The following is a 17,528-nucleotide window of genomic DNA, read 5'->3' on the forward strand; positions in this document are numbered from 1 at the left end:
CGTGTTTTGGAGTTTTTACGTGTTTTGGAGTTTGTACGTGTTTTGGAGTTTGTACATGCTTCAGAGTTCGTACGTGATTTGAAGTTTGTATGTGCTTTGTCTCTAGGGGCCACCGTAAATATACTTTTATTTATTCATTCCACATAAAATGTAATAAATAAATCATATAATACAAAAATCAACTATTCACATTTCAAGTTTTAACTATTTAAATTTTCAGCTTTTTCCTTTCACAAATTTAAAGTGAAAAGAACACAAAACACTGCAAACCACAACACAATTAAATATAAATTATAATATGAAAACTAAAAGAACATGCATATTCTCTGTCATATGGACCTGCATGAATAAACTTTCTCAATCCTTTATCATCTGCAACTGAAAATAGTTGTGGATGATTACTATACCTTTCTAATGTTGTTGTCCCTGCCTCTCTTTCTCTCTCTCTGGCTCTGTTCCTGTGCTACTGAGTGTAACTACCGCCCCTCCCCCCTCTGCCCAGCATAAAGCACAAGGCTCGCGTGCAGAGTGAAGCGGAAAAAAAGTGCGAGAGAGAGGCTGAGAGAAAGAAAAAAAAAAGAAAACCCACGTGACGGCTCGCGATAAGGAGCCGGCTCGCGTCGTTCACGTCAAAGAGTCGGCTCTAAGAGCCATTTCGTTCGCGAACGACCCATCACTACATACTTGGCTGTTGTGAGGTGGCGGTTGAATTTCCCCGTACAGGGGCTTTCCAGACTTTAAAGTTTTTAAGCAGTTTAAATTTAGGTAGGCGTCTGGTAAACTAAACTTTTACTAAGTTTATGTTTGGGTTAAAATGCATCCTTCAAGCCTGTCTGTCAGCACTGCGGAAATAAGTGGTCATAGTTATGCCATCTTTCGTCTCTTATACGTATTTACGTTGTTTTCGAAAAGGATAGAAAGAAGGCGCTACGCCACGCCTCTTTTCACTATCTTGAAAAGTGATTGGTTGAGATGTGTTGACAAATCATGGCTAATGAAACTTGTGGGTTGGATACTAAGCAACGCGGTCACGTAACAGTAAGAAGAGCGCTAGTGTCAAGTTATTTTTAAGAAGTTAGTAAAGGTGGAAGGCGAAGTTTGGATCGGTAAGAAGCTCTGATTAGTATCTGCCTCCAGCTTCACGTTAGCTCGCTGGCTAACTGACGGCTACCTAAATATGACTAGCGCATGGGTGCTCAACCGCTGCCAGACAGGTGAGACTGCATTATTAAAAAGATATATACAAGTTATATCGGTTGCAGTGATTTTTAACTATGTGTAAACAACGTTAAAACCTCTCTAAAAGCAGTCTTGTTAATATACGATATTATTTCGGTTAACTGACGTAGTTAGCTCTACGTGTGTAATGAGATTACAGCTGAACCGGTGATTTTAAAGGTTATAAGTGAAAGTTTTCCTCAGTGTCTCTAGTGACTGACAGTGCCGACTGGTGAGGAGGAGGGGATTACCGTTACGGCAAACCAGACATGACAGCTGGCGGCAGAGGGAGGGTCAACATAATGATGGAGGCACCGGAAAGAAGCCGCAGCTTCAACTTTTCATCTGAGGAGCTGGACTCCTCTGCCCTGTCCTCCAGCATGTCCATCGACAGGCTCTTCCCGGCTCTCCTGGAATGCTTTGGGATCATTTTGTGCGGGTACATCGCAGGGAGGGCAAACATTATCACCTCCACCCAGGCCAAAGGATTGGGGAGTTTTGTTTCCAAGTTTGCTCTTCCAGCACTGTTGTTCAAGAACATGGTGCTGCTGGACTTTGGTAATGTCATCTGGCCATTTCTCTGGAGCATCCTCATCGCCAAAGTGTGCGTGTTCTTCCTCGTCTGCATCCTCACATTGATAGTAGCCAGCCCCGTCAGTCGCTACAGTAAGGCTGGGCTCTTCTCAATTTTTGCTACCCAAAGCAATGATTTTGCTTTGGGATACCCTATAGGTAAGTAACTTTTAATCCCAGCAAACACAAAGCTTGTCATTCAGAGCTGTGACGTGTAAACATGTTGTCCCATTGTTTGCCCATCCATCATACTCAGAGTTCAGTTCCCCAGGATTTTATTATTTGTTAGCAAACAGATTTTGATATCACTGCTTTTGCGGCTTTTCTTTTATTCACATCAAGTTCATCCATAAATAAATAAATAGAGTGGTAGATATAATGTGAATCAAAACTGCACCCAGTTGAAAAAGTCAATTTAAGTTCAAATTAACTGACTAGCATTAACTGTATATCTTTAATATTTAATTATATAATGTTTACGTGGCCAGAGATGCTTTTTGTTTTGCACTCACTTCAGCACTTCCATCCACTGTCTTCCTTCTGGGATGTTTCAGATTAAGCCTGATTTTCTGCTTTATGCTTAAAGTCAGAAATAGAATCAAGCTATTGCAGTGATAGGAGTTATGATCACCTGTTCATGATGCAGCACACTCACATTTCTTAATTTTACTACAAACTACTGTATAACATTTTGTAGGTATCCAGCTCGGTTTTGTTTTAAACCTTTTACACATTTCTTCATCATTTTTATTTTTTTTGCTTTATCTTCATCCACAGTTGAAGCCCTGTACCAGAGTACATATCCAGAGTACCTCCAGTATATCTACCTGGTGGCACCTGTGTCCCTGATGTTTCTCAATCCCATCGGCTTTGCCCTCTGTGAGATCCAGAAGTGGAAGGATCAGGGGAACCATCAACAGAGCAAAGTAGTGATTGTGGGAGTTGTAGTTTTACAGGTCATAAAGAACCCCATAGTATTTATGGTTGTTATCGGCATCATTGCCCACTTTGTGATGCACCAAACCATTCCCGTCTTCATGGCTCAGTTTGTGGATGGCTTGGCTAACTCTTTCGGGGGAGCAGCTCTGTTCTACCTGGGCCTGTCCATGGTGGGCCAGTTGGGGAAATTAACCAAATCTACAGTGGTGACACTGATATTACTTACTACAGCAAAACTGTGAGTGGAAGTAATTTAGATTTTTATTGCACTTGATTTTCTAGAAGAGGGCGATATTAGTGTTATCAGACAACCTTGTCTTATTTTTATGAGGTGTACTATGGAAGTTTAGAGAGAGTCAGCATGTTCAGGCTTTTCAAAGTGCTCCCACCATGTTGTTTTGTGCTGATGCTTTAGATGAGTCAGACCTTTCTCTGACCAAAAGCTGTTATCAAATAGATGACATATTAAGTAGTCTCAGGCACAGCATGCTAGTCAGTGCATGTAAAGTTTGTATAGTTACACTGCATTTCACATCAGTGTTAAATAAAGCTTCAGGTAATGGTACATGACTTGATTTGGCTTTCAGGTTACTAATGCCCCTGATTTGTAAGGACATGGTGGATCTGTTGGACAAACGCAACACCAGCGCTTTGAACCACTCCAGCCTCTCTGATTACGCCTTTCTTTATGGAGTGTTTCCCACTGCACCGAGTGTGGCCATCTATGCCGTTTATTATAACGCAGAGCTAGAAGTTGTGAGTTCTTTACAGCTTCCTGCCAACATACCATCTACCTTGTGCTTTCTCTCTCTAACTCACTGTGCATGCTTTCTTTGTTCTGATTCCTGACAGGTAACTGCTGGGATGGTGATCAGCACTTTCCTCTCAGCTCCAATAATGTATGTTTCTGCCTGGTTACTCACGATCCGTTGGACGGATCCTCAGCGTTTAATGAATTCACTGCAGAACGTCAGTTTCAACATAAGCATCGTGAGCTTAGTTGCACTGGTGAGTCACAGCTAGTTGACTAATCATCTATTCTTTATCAGCTGATCACTGTTTAAATGTATCTCAGTGGATGGGAACTAAGGTCATAGTGAACTCAAAGTTGCCTCTACTTAATAACGCACAGGGCGCTCACTGACTGTATTTTCTTTTTAAGGTCAGCTTTATTAATACTCATCTCCTGTTTATCTGCTCTGATGTTCTACCATTCAGGACAAGTAAATTAGAGATGCAGGCAGTCTTTGTAGATGTTTAAACCACATTGGCAAACTAACCTTAAAAGTCTATGCCACTAACAGGATATGCAAGTAGACAGATGTTTTAGTGACTTGCAGAGTTGCTTCCTCATTCTTTGCCTGTTGATATATCTTTTAAGGAACCTGAAACTTGTTGCCACGATTATCTTTTTACAATGATTAAACAACATTGTTTTCTTTTTTTATTGTTTCCCTTCAATGTTTCCATTTTTTTAAACATCCACCAAGGAGATTACATTTTTGGAAGTGTTGTAGGAGTGTAGAGTGGGGTCACATGGTCAAAGTGTGCCACATTTGTATGGAACAATCATTTGAAGATTTGGAAGTTTTTCGTGTAACCCATATACTCATCTCTGCTCCTTAACCCCTATATGCCAATATGTTGTACTGACTACATATTGGCATATGGGGATTCTAAATACCATGTTATCTTGGACCTTTGATCACTTATCCAAGGTCAAACTTTCAAAAAATGCCCTTTATCTTTAAAAGTATGCCTGCATATCTGCTGCCTTTGTTTGTATTGGCAACAGGAAATGATACTGGTATATGTGAATTCTAAATGTCAAATGATAGTTTGCATCCAAATTTCACATTAGACCTGTGATCTCACTTTTTACTTGGCATCTGCCTTTTTTCACATTGAAAGAAAAGTTTTAAAGATAAAACCTTTGTAGCTTTAAAGAAAAGAGAATGTGCTGCCTATTAAGTTAGAAATATACTCTTGTATAATGTTACATAATAAGCTCAGGTTATAAATTACCTACTACCTAGTATCTATTACTTACTCTCACAAAAATGTTTTTCTTCGAGATATAATACTATCTGCTTAAAAGTAGATACTGCCCAGAGAATAAACTGTCTTGATGGAAGTTTGCTCCCTCAGAGTGCTTGTTGTTTAGTCATGTGTTTCATAGTTCTCAGTCATTTCCCGTTTACTTTCTTCAGAAAATGAACAACCAGTCACCACTAGTGTACTATTTCTGGTAAAGTCTTTGTCTTTGCAATAATAGATAATTTACAATCCATGTTTTCTCTCACAGGTGTGGACTATTGCCGTCATGTTTTTAAGTAAAAAATTCAAAAGGCTGCCTCACTTGTTTACAGTTAACCTTTTCTTTGCACAGGTAAGCATGGTATTGCATTCATGAAAAACTAATAGCACCATTAATGTCTAATATGTCTAATGATTAAGTAAATCATATAAATCATATCTATATGAAGGAACTCACCTGTGGGCATTCAAAAATGACTAAGTGCCTGTATTTGTTATTTTGTTCTCTGTAGGTTCTGACTTGCATTGGGATGATCTTGTGGAACTTCGTAGTGAAGGAAAATAACTTCATTGGTCAGGTCCTGACTTTCACCTTATTATGTACCTCACTCTACAGCACTTTTATATGGCCAGGTACGCACACTACCATCTACCACAGGAAACCTACATTGAACTAATTCATGTTGGTTCATACTGGTGAGATGTATCTGTAGTGTGACTACAAATTTTGAAATTGATGTTTTGTTGTTTTAAGGTTTGATAGCACTCTCACTTGTGCTCTTGAAGTCTGAGGATCTGAAAGTTTCACCGGGCATGTTGGTCATTGCGGGCTGGGGGTAAGAGGAATGTGCACAGACTGGAAAACACGTCACTTTGGTTTAGACTGACATTCATGATGCAATCAACAATGTAAATGAATGAATATATCATAATATAATGTGATTTTGCATGACACCAACTCACTTAAAATTAAATAGTAAAAAAATGTATATCTGCAACCAAGTGTCATGCACGTTGTTCAGGGTAATCCCATTGACCTGGTTTTTATATTTTAATACTGTGACTGAATTTGAATTTATCTGTGGTTGCAGGATTCCAGCTTTAATAACTGCAGTTTTGCTCATTTGTGGGGAAAAAATGTTTGGAGTCATTGATGCAGCTTTCTTCTATGGCAGAGCACAGGTAATAATACCCGGCGAAGTCATTTTCCTGTTTTCTGCCATGAAATTACAGATAATGAAATACAACCTGTATACAATTTGGATGTTTTCTTTCAGATAATCTGCACCACATTTGTAGTTGCCTTCAGCATATTCCTGGGAGGAGGCTCTCTTGTGTGTCTCAGCAGAGGAAGCTGGGCCCAAAATGTCCAAACTGAAGAGGTGAACTCATTTGACTCTCCAGAAGATCCTTTGATTGAAAATGAACCCGAAAACCAGACCGTGTTTGAGACTGACCCCCCACCAAGAGATCAAGGTGCGTTCTGGTTTGCCAGATGTCTGAAGCGAGATGTTATAATTTAAATCTCCTGATCAAGACTTGAGCATGCACATAGAGATGTCAGTTGTTTACAGCCAAGTTGGACTGGAAATCCAAAGTTCAAATTAACCCTTATCTACTAGTTTTCTACAGTATACTGCCGCACAGTGCAACCCCTTCCTCTCAGATAAGGTTTCAGTTAATCACGTAGACAAAGTCTCTGCAGTTACCAAAAAGCAAAATACACACACAAAAAAAATCTTTTTTCCCCAAGGACGTACTGAAGACACAATTCTCTACAGCAAGGAAGCTGGTTAATGCTGAGAAAGGAGTGTCAGAAAGGAACAAGTTCGATGCAGTGCTTTTGTTTTGCTACATGCCACTGATTCATGGTCATAGTTCCAGTAAGCAAGACACATTATTGCAAACTTGCAAACCAGTTCTGCAAGTAGTGAAGAGAAACTGTTTGAATGATTCAATACAAGAGTTTATTATCTTGTGTTGTAAGTACTTGTGTTGTATCAGCAAAAATATTTGTCACTAGTATTTTTGGGGGGACTGTATTTTCATATGCATTATTCATAGTCAGTGAAAGTACTTTACTTACTTTCCTGGAACTTGTATTTTATTGAATATCTGCATCCTGTGTAAAATGAGATAAGCTGAGAATTGCTTCCAAATATTTCTTTTTACTTTATCAGCATGCCTCGTATGTGACTGTGCACCAACCCAGCCCCTGCCTGACATGATCATCAGTGCAGATATGAGCAGCACACCAGCCACACAAGCAGGTACTGCACTGATAAGAAACTGACATTAGTGTTTTTATTGTGAGACTTCAAAAAGCAGTAGGATTTAGTTCATTTTATAGTATATGAGCATCAAACTGAATATTCTTGTAATTTATCAGGTTTAATTATTTCCTTATTTGTTTTGCTGCCCCCCTCAGGTCAGTGTGAGAGCAGGTGCGAGTCCACAGACTGCCTCCTTGTCCAAGTGGAGGAGCTCCAACAGGTTGCAGACAGACAAGTGGCCCGTCATGTGCTCATGTGTCTGCTTCTGACTGTCAGCCTGCTTGCTGTGAGTAAACAACCACCTTTCAGTTCTACAGTGACATGAAGTCAGCCTTCATCCGCCTGCATTATTATATTTAGTACATCTCAAACCAAATCAGATACAAATGGCTGAGCTGTGTAATTTCCAACTCCTGTCACTGGAAGACTTTAAGAAACACATTCAGAGACCCCATTAGAAAAGTCATGCGTCTGGCTCTTTATTTACTGTTACATTGAATTTTATATATTTTTATTACTGTACGAAGAAATCTTAAAATAGTGTATTAGGGACATCTAGATTAAAAAACTGAAAGTACAAGAAAAGATACTAGGTATCAGAGGTGTGGACTCGAGTCACATGACTTGGACTCGAGTCAGACTCGAGTCATTAATTTTATGACTTTAGACTTGACTTGAAAAAATGTTGTAAGACTTGTGACTTGACTTGGACTTTTACACCAATGACTTGGGACTTGAATTGGACTTGAACCGGTTTACTTGAAAAGACTTGCTATTTTACCCCAAATATAAAATTTAACATGCATATTATATAGAGATTGAAAATGTGACGTCATTCACGGGTAGAACCGCAAAGGATTCTGGGAACTCGTGGCAAGCGGTACTAGCGCACGCAGGCTTTCAATTAAAATCAGTTATACAGCGATAAAAAGAAACACAAAAATGTCAAGAAGCCGTTGTATTATTAACTGCAATAGCCGGTCGCATGACAGCCACGGGAAGCCGACGGGTAAAGAGATCGGTTGTTATCGGATTACGTCGTTGAAGAGAAATTGTTCGAGCCATGTTTCCGAAGTAACAAAGACGCGACGGATGGCCTGGATTGCAGCCATTCAAAGATCAAATATAACGTCCCAGAACACTCCAGCTCACAGGTTAGTCTGCTCCAAGCATTTACACGAAGGTCAGTGTTTTTTAGTAGTTAATGCGTCATTTTTCTTAACATAATTGGTGATATAGGTTACAAGCAAGTCTGGCGCTGAACAGAAATTGTCGCGCTATGCTCCTTTATTTATTGTGCATAAATAGTGAATTGTCCTGACACAATATTGTGTTTCGCTTCTGTTATTATGGTACATTGACAAAAACATATACTTTTATTCACAGGATAAAACAGGTTTTTTGTATCACTAATTGCCCAGTACGATTACAGCATACAGTATTATTGTCACTGCTACATTTCTGTGATGGGTACCAGAAATTATTTCCACTACTAATTAATTACCGTTGAGCTCAAAGGTCCTATTAATAAACGGTTAACGAATGTGTATTTATGACGACAATTTGTGAGACTGGTAAACTTATGATACGTACGATGGTCTTTCGTTCTACACGGTGCATTTCAAGGTCCTGCACCCATCCGTCGGTAAACTGTACCTGGGCTTGTTGCAGTGACCTGAAGTTACTAAACTTCATGATCGTATGCGCTCACTCCAAGAACCGTATGATTATAAATATGCATATAAATATGCTAAGATGAGATAGCTGACTTCATCTAACTAGCAAATGTTGTCCAGGCTACGTTGGTGATACAGTTTTTTTTAATGTGTATGATATTTTTGTCATGCGATTTTAAAGCTGGTCCTACAACCGCATCCAAGAATAACATGCAGCTTATCTCAGAACTGTCGGTGAAAATTATTCTTGGAGCTAGGTTTAATTGAGCTGCATTTTAAAGAGGTGCAATTTCACAATTTGTGTATATTTTCTAAGTTCACTATTTTGTCATGTGTTGAGAAAAACACAGATTTTAAAATTACATGGTCTAATATTTACATTTAGCATATAACTGCAACATTATTTTTTCATTTTTTTTTTTTTTAAAGACTCGAAAGGACTTGAAATTCAAAGTTTCAGACTTGTGACTTGACTCGGACTTTTACACCAGTGACTTGAGACTCGACTCTGACTTGCCTGACATTACTTGAGACTTGACTTGAGACTTGAGGATAAAGACTTGAGACTTACTTGAGACTTGCAAAACAATGACTTGGTCCCACCTCTGCTAGGTATTGCTGGTAGATGCTTTGGTATACTTTCATGTGTCAGCTGCCATGTAGTTCCTTTTTGTATATTATGAGAAATTACTGATTCTGGGCTTAAATTAAAAGCTTTTCCTTATTGCTGAAGCCAGTTTTAAAACATATAATTTGATCTCACTTATTCACTGCAGGCATACGAGGGAGGGACTCTTTTTGTTTTAATGAAGGTCCACTCAGCTGGTTCTACAAGCTGGTTCAGTGAACAGCGTTAGTTACTATTTCTAGTTCAAAGGTCTTCTTACATCCTGTTTTCACAGAATTTGTCCAGCTGCGTGTGGCTGCTCTTTAACCACAATCCTGGTAGACTCTACTTGGAGTTGCTCTTCTTTTGTGCTGTGGTCAACTATGGACAGGTTTGTGTTAGAAATATCCTGTTACCTATTCATGACTGTATACTCACACCCACAGCACTAAAGTCATGCTTCTCTTTTCCTGTTGACAGGGACTTCTCTCCTTTGCTCTTTTTGGGCTGGACAAACATTTGATTTTACTGCCGTTTAAAAAGAGGTAAATGGCTTTTATATGAAACTGCCAAATTATAAAGCACATTCAGACATTTTTAGACACTTACTGGCCACTTCATTAGGTACACCTTACTAGTAAAATTTGGACTTTATTTTTCCCATCAGAACTGCTTTCAGTCTTATGCAGGTAAATCAAATTTACCTGCTGGTTTATATGCTCACTGGCCACTTTATTAGTTACACCTTACTAGGTTGGATTCATTTTTGTCCTCTTCACTGCCTTAATTTTTCATAGCATAGATTTAACGAGGCACTGGAAAAATTCCTCAGAGATTTCCTCCAAACTGAAATAATAGCATCACACAGTTGCTTCAGATTTGTCCGCTGTACATCCATGACACAAATCTCCCATTCCACCAGGTTCAGCGACAATGTTCAGTTGGTAGTAAGGAGCCGAAAGACAAGAAATATCCCCCACACTATTACTTCAGCACCACCGTACACCTTTGATACAAAGCGGGATTGACTCATACTTTCATGGTGGTTATGTCTAATTCTGACTCTGCCATCTGAATGTGGCAGCAAATAACTCGCAATTGTCCAATTTTGGTGAGTTGGTGTTTATTGTAGCCTCAGTTTCCTGTTCTTAGCTGACAAGATTGGTGCCTGTCTGCTTCAGGGTTCAATGTGTTGGGCATTCAGTGATGCTTTCTCACAAATCTTGGTGGTTGTGAGTGGTTATTTGATTAGCTTTTGCCTTCCTATGAGCTTGAATCCGTTTAGCCATTCTCCTCTGACCTTTGACATCAGCAAGACATTATTACCCAGAGAACTGCTGCTTACTGGATATTTTTACAGACCATTCGGACCTTAAAGATGATTGTTCAATTCAATTCAATTCAATTTTATTTATATAGCACCAAATCACAACAACAGTTGCCTCAAGGCGCTTTATATTGTACAGTAGAGATAGTGTCTGTCTCCCGAATCCAAACTGGAAGCTGGTTCCACAGAAGAAGGGCCTGAAATCTGAAGGCTCTCCCTCCCATTCTACTTTTAAATACTCTAGGAACAACAAGTAAGCCTGCAGTGTGAGAGCAAAGTGCTCTAATAGGGTGATATGGTACTACAAGGTCCTTAAGATAAGATGGGGCCTGATTATTTAAGACCTTGTATGTGAGGAGCAGGATTTTAAATTCAATTCTGGATTTAACAGGAAGCCAATGAAGGGAAGTCAATACAGGAGAAATATGCTCTCTCTTTCTCATCCCTGTCAGTACTGTTGCTGCAGCATTTTGGATTAGCTGAAGGCTTTTCAGGGAGTTGTTTGGACATCCTGATAATAATGAATTACAGTAGTCCAGCCGAGAAGTAATAAATGCATGAACTAGTTTTTCAGCGTCACTCTGAGACAGGATATTTCTAACTTTAGAGATGTTGGGCAAATGGAAAAAAGCAGTCCTACATATTTGTTTAATATGTGCATTGAAGGACATGTCTTGGTCAAAAATGACTCCAAGGTTCCTCACAGTGTTACTGGAGGCCAAGGTAATGCCATCCAGAGTAAGAATCTGGTTAGATACCATATTTCTAAGATTTTCAGGGCCGAGTAAAATAACCTCAGTTTTATCTGAATTAAGAAGCAGAAAGTTAGCGGCCATCCAGGTCTTTATGTCTTTAAGACATTCCTGCAGTTTAACTAATTGGTGTGTGTTATCTGGCTTCATGGATAGATAGAGCTGGATGTCATCTGCATAGCAGTGAAAATGTATGCTATGTCTTCTAATGACACTGCCTAAGGGAAGCATGTATAATGTAAACAGAATTGGTCCTAGCACTGAACCCTGTGGAACACCATAATTGACCTCAGTGTGTGAAGAGGACTCTCCATTTACATGCACAAATTGGAGTCTATTAGATAGATATGATACAAACCTCTGCAGCACAGTACCTCTAATACCTACAGCATGTTCTAATCGCTCTAATAGGATATTATGGTCAACAGTATCGAATGCTGCACTAAGGTCTAGCAGGACAAGCACAGAGATGAGTCCACTGTCAGAGGCCATAAGAAGATCATTTGTAACCTTCACTAAAGCCGTTTCTGTGCTGTGATGAGCTCTGAAACCTGACTGAAACTCTTCAAATAAGCCATTCCTCTGCAGATGAGCAGTTGGCTGTTTGACAACTACTCTTTCAAGGATTTTTGATATGAAAGGAAGGTTGGAGATTGGCCTATAATTAGCTAAGACAGCTGGGTGGCTTTTTACAGTGGGGCAAAAAAGTATTTAGTCAGCCACCGATTGTGCAAGTTCCCCCACCTAAAATGATGACAGAGGTCAGTAATTTGCACCAGAGGTACACTTCAACTGTGAGAGACAGAATGTGAAAAAAAAATCCATGAATCCACATGGTAGGATTTGTAAAGAATTTATTCGTAAATCAGGGTGGAAAATAAGTATTTGGTCAATAACAAAAATACAACTCAATACTTTGTAACATAACCTTTGTTGGCAATAACAGAGGTCAAACGTTTACTATAGGTCTTTACCAGGTTTGCACACACAGTAGCTGGTATTTTGGCCCATTCCTCCATGCAGATCTTCTCGAGAGCAGTGATGTTTTGGGGCTGTCGCCGAGCAACACGGACTTTCAACTCCCGCCACAGATTTTCTATGGGGTTGAGGTCTGGAGACTGGCTAGGCCACTCCAGGACTTTCAAATGCTTCTTACGGAGCCACTCCTTTGTTGCCCGGGCGGTGTGTTTTGGATCATTGTCATGTTGGAAGACCCAGCCTCGTTTCATCTTCAAAGTTCTCACTGATGGAAGGAGGTTTTGGCTCAAAATCTCACGATACATGGCCCCATTCATTCTGTCCTTAACATGGATCAGTCGTCCTGTCCCCTTGGCAGAAAAACAGCCCCATAGCATGATGTTTCCACCCCCATGCTTCACAGTAGGTATGGTGTTCTTGGGATGCAACTCAGTATTCTTCTTCCTCCAAACACGACGAGTTGAGTTTATACCAAAAAGTTCTACTTTGGTTTCATCTGACCACATGACATTCTCCCAATCCTCTGCTGTATCATCCATGTGCTCTCTGGCAAACTTCAGACGGGCCTGGACATGCACTGGCTTCAGCAGCGGAACACGTCTGGCACTGCGGGATTTGATTCCCTGCCGTTGTAGTGTGTTACTGATGGTGACCTTTGTCACTTTGGTCCCAGCTCTCTGCAGGTCATTCACCAGGTCCCCCCGTGTGGTTCTGGGATCTTTGCTCACCGTTCTCATGATCATTTTGACCCCACGGGATGAGATCTTGCGTGGAGCCCCAGATCGAGGGAGATTATCAGTGGTCTTGTATGTCTTCCATTTTCTGATGATTGCTCCCACAGTTGATTTTTTTCACACCAAGCTGCTTGCCTATTGTAGATTCACTCTTCCCAGTCTGGTGCAGGTCTACAATACTTTTCCTGGTGTCCTTTGAAAGCTCTTTGGTCTTGGCCATGGCGGAGTTTGGAGTCTGACTGTTTGAGGCTGTGGACAGGTGTCTTTTATACAGATGATGAGTTCAAACAGGTGCCATTCATACAGGTAACGAGTGGGGGACAGAAAAGCTTCTTACAGAAGACGTTACAGGTCTGTGAGAGCCAGAGATTTTCCTTGTTTGAGGTGACCAAATACTTATTTTCCACCCTGATTTACGAATAAATTCTTTACAAATCCTACCATGTGGATTCATGGATTGTTTTTTTCACATTCTGTCTCTCACAGTTGAAGTGTACCTCTGGTGCAAATTACTGACCTCTGTCATCATTTTAGGTGGGGGAACTTGCACAATGGGTGGCTGACTAAATACTTTTTTGCCCCACTGTAAGTAAAGGTTTAACTACAGCCAGCTTGAAGGCCTGTAGTACATAGCCGATTATTAGAGATGAGTTGATCATATTTAAGATTGAAGCATTAATTAACGGCAGGACTTCTTTGAGCAGATTGTGAAGGAAATCCCTGTAGGTCAGCAGTTTCTGAAATACTCAGACCAGTCTGTCTGGCACCAACAAACATGCCACGTTCAAATTCACTTAAATCACCTTTCTTTCCCCATTCTAATGTTCAGTTTGAACTTCAGCTTGTTCTCTTGACCATGTCTACGTGCCTAAATGCACTAGGCTACAGCCATGTGATTGGCTGATTAGAAATTTGGGTTAATGAGCAGTTGAACAGGTGTACCTAACAAAGCAGCCAGTGAGTGTACAATGAATATAGCAAATGCACAATAGACTATGTTTACATTATATTACGGTGTCCGCTGATTTAATTTTGTTCTGTGTTTAGATTATACAGTCTGTGGTATGGAAAACAAGAAGAGCAGCCACAGAGTGATTTACCTGAGGAGATCAGGATGACCTGCACCCAGTTCACCAAATACCACAAGCAGCAGTGTTTTCATGACATTGTTAAAAAGAGAAGGTGAGAGCACATTGTCTTACTGACCACTGCTCTGGTTGAACACTGATGACAAATGCGTTTTCCAGTAATGTCTAGGCAAACCTTTGCTGATGCTCGGTGACTCACAAACCACAATACCTTCAAAACAAAATTATTCCTGATTCAGTCATTTTTCTGTGTGTGGGTTCTGTCTGCTCCTCTGTTTCTTGTGGCTCCTTTTACAGACAACTATCCTTTGGGTGAATTCTTCTTTTGACTTTCAGGTGTGGAAAGAAGACTATGGTGGACTGTTTTCTTGGCTGTGAACTTGTTGAGTGGCTTCTGCAGGTTGGTTTAGCTCAGGACCGTGGCGAGGCAGTACTCTACGGGACACGGTTACAAGAGGGTGGTGTGCTCCAGCACATCAAGCAGGAATACAGCTTCCAAGATAGTCCGCTGTATTATCGCTTCATGGCATAAGCTGCTTGCATTAAAAAATGAGCTGCTTTTATTTTTTTTTTTTTTTTTAAAGCCTAAAAGAAATTTCAGTCAAAACAGGAAATTCCTGTACAGCAAAAGACTCGATGTACTGTTCCCTTTAATGCAAAAAAAAAAAAAGGCAGCTGTGTGTAGATTGTCTCAAAGGGAAGGAGGAGTGTATAATAACCACCTCAGTCTCTATATCCAAAATGACAAGTTTATTTCTGAGACACTGTGTCAAAGCCACATTGCTAAAACTTGAACATGAGCCGCACATATATTCCTATTCATCCAAATCTATTGTTTGGAGGCAACATCAAAAGGAGATACAACTTAAAAGCAGCCAAATAATTCCTGACTATGTGAAAAAGCTGTGACTCGCCTACTGTTTAATGCAACACACTTCAGGAAAATCAGGTCAGGCTTCAGATTGTGATGGATGTTTACAGAGAAGAGGTATTCTTTAAGGTGTGTAGGTGTATACTGTATGTGTCACACTGGAACTTCACTGGGATTGTGATTCAAGGGAAGAAGCTTCCAAAAGTAGATTCTTTTCTTTTTTTGTTTTGTTTTGGAGTGCGGGACACTTTATTTGTATGTTTTATGCCATTCTGTGAGTGATGAAGCACAAAGAGGTGTTCTCATTTAAAAAAAAAAAAAAGTGCGTGTGAGGGGGGGAAAAAAAAAAGTCTCCTCTGCTTAATCCAGTCATTGATCTACTAGGACACCTTTGTGTTTCCTCACTCTTATCAAGAATATTTTATTTTGCCAAATAAATAAAGGGAAAGGACTCACATTTCACCAGTTAATTATTAATTTCGCATGAAGCAAAGGTATCGTTGCTTTGGAAACCTGTACTTGAACAGGTCTTGACAGTGATGTACATTATTCATACAGCTTTAACAAACAGCAACTGTCCAGTTCGATCAACATTTTTACTTGCTTTTGTTTGTCCATTTCAGTAACCACATAAAAAAGTAAACGTTAGCAAGAAAATCTAAGTCTTCACCTGAAAATGGGTTTTGTTTTAGAAGTTTGAGATGCTGCAGTTATTTTTTCCCCTCTCTCAGGTAAACAAGCAAATTAATTAATTTTCTAACTCTGATATTAACAGAATGTATGTAAATATCTAAGTTACTGTAATATAATGTGTATCATCACACATTGGCTAATAAAATAAAAGGTTTATTACCAAACCTTAACTCGTGTATTCATGAATTTGTTATTGAACAATTGAGCGAAAACTTAAACCTGCATTTTATAATGTGGCATTTATGAATTTTTCACTCTGATCAATTTTATGAACAATGGTTTTGAATATTACTCAGTTGTTTCATACTAGTTCATTGTACAAGAAGGTTTTGGTTGTTTTTTTGTTTGTTTTTTAAAGGCCTGATTTAAAAAAGAGTCTAGTGTCAAACTGTGGAATCGATTTGTGGTTGCATGTAGATGTGGGCCTCTGTTTTTACAGTAAACAGACATTTCCTTCTGAACAGAACTTAAAAACAAGTTCACCCGAAAATCTGGATTGACGACACCACGTAGAAGTTGTTTTTCCATGTTTCATAAGCTACAGTACCTTATACCTTTTGTGATCCAGGTGCACACTTTTAGCAACTAGTGACCACAAAGGCCGAGTTACATATTTTGGTAAATTGTGGGCTTGAATTCATTGTGCAGTGGAAATGCTCCCAAAATGTTCAGATTGTGTTATGAAAAATGAGACTTTGAGCACTCATATACTTCAAAGGTTTTTACTGTGATTCTATTAGAAACATGGTTTGTTAGAAATGTCTGCAAAGTATAGTCATTGTTTTACATTCAAGTTTATTACAAGGGGCACATCCATTAAAAACACCACACTGAGTATTTAATTCAGTAAATTAGTAAAAGTGGATGTCTTGTCAAATCTAAAATAAAACTTGCTATAAAGGTGAGAACGTTTTAGCCAAGTTATGCTTTTACATTTTGGCAATTCTAAAAAAAAACAAAAAAACTTTAACAGCCCAATTAATTTAAACATTTTTAGCTTTCATCATTTACTTTCACAGGTTCACAACCGCTGAAGATGAACAGTTTAAATAAAGACCTGGAATACAAAGAAGAACCAAGGAGATCCCTGCTGGTAGCTGGAGTCAAAGAGTGCTTCAAGTGCTTGGGTTGAACTCAAGTACTGCACCTCAGGCAGATCGAAGTTCTGTGAGCACCACAGATGGCACACTTCCTGTGGTCATGAGCATGCCCTGATGCCATATCCACATCCCTCAGGATATTAGTCATTGTCTCTGCAGTGATATGACCTTCTGTAAATAAAACCATAGCATGCATAAACAGTGGTGGTGACCATAAAACCATTGTCCTGATGTTATCTTAGTTTCCCCTCGGTGCAGCTATTCATTAACCAGTACCCTTTTCCTCTCCCAGCTCCTGCAATCGTCCATTGTGGCTGCAGGTGAGAAGATGAAATGCATCCCACCAGCACTTACTTCATTCATAGGCCCTCATTTGTGGATGTTCCCATCTTAATTGTGATGCTACACTGCTTTGAGATGTTACGATATCCACCTATAGAAGAGGAAAATGTGAATAGCCATCAACCAAGTAGCACAGTGTTTTTGTTCTAAAACTCATGATGATACACTGTGTTCATGGGGTTCTCATTTAGTTCTGCACCACTTCAGCTACATTGAATAAATGAATGAGTTTATTGCCATTGTATGTCCAATGTAATTACAATGTCTCTCCTTTAAGAACTGCAAACAACCATTTACATTTGCATATTTACACGATTTAG

General features: G+C 39.5%; 1 protein-coding gene across 2 annotated transcripts; it reads left to right on the forward strand.

Moving 5' to 3' along the window:
* Positions 1-978: 978 nt before the first annotated feature.
* On the forward strand, positions 979-15,936 carry LOC101486338 (lysosomal cholesterol signaling protein). 2 transcript variants are annotated; one of them, XM_076874996.1, is made up of 16 exons: positions 979-1,214; positions 1,432-1,950; positions 2,569-2,968; positions 3,318-3,486; positions 3,583-3,738; positions 5,036-5,119; positions 5,280-5,400; positions 5,522-5,603; positions 5,859-5,949; positions 6,045-6,243; positions 6,948-7,037; positions 7,196-7,326; positions 9,619-9,714; positions 9,804-9,868; positions 14,162-14,296; positions 14,539-15,936. In XM_076874996.1, the coding sequence occupies exons 2-16, from the start codon at positions 1,488-1,490 to the stop codon at positions 14,732-14,734; spliced, it is 2,478 nt and encodes an 825-aa protein (XP_076731111.1). In that variant the 5' UTR covers positions 979-1,214; positions 1,432-1,487; the 3' UTR covers positions 14,735-15,936. The 2 variants fall into 2 exon arrangements, with proteins under 2 accessions (XP_076731111.1, XP_024661185.2); XM_024805417.2 differs by having other exon boundaries at positions 980-1,214; positions 1,423-1,950.
* Positions 15,937-17,528: the final 1,592 nt, after the last annotated feature.

Source organism: Maylandia zebra, linkage group LG16, assembly GCF_041146795.1.
Source record: "Maylandia zebra isolate NMK-2024a linkage group LG16, Mzebra_GT3a, whole genome shotgun sequence".
Lineage (NCBI taxonomy): Eukaryota > Metazoa > Chordata > Actinopteri > Cichliformes > Cichlidae > Maylandia > Maylandia zebra.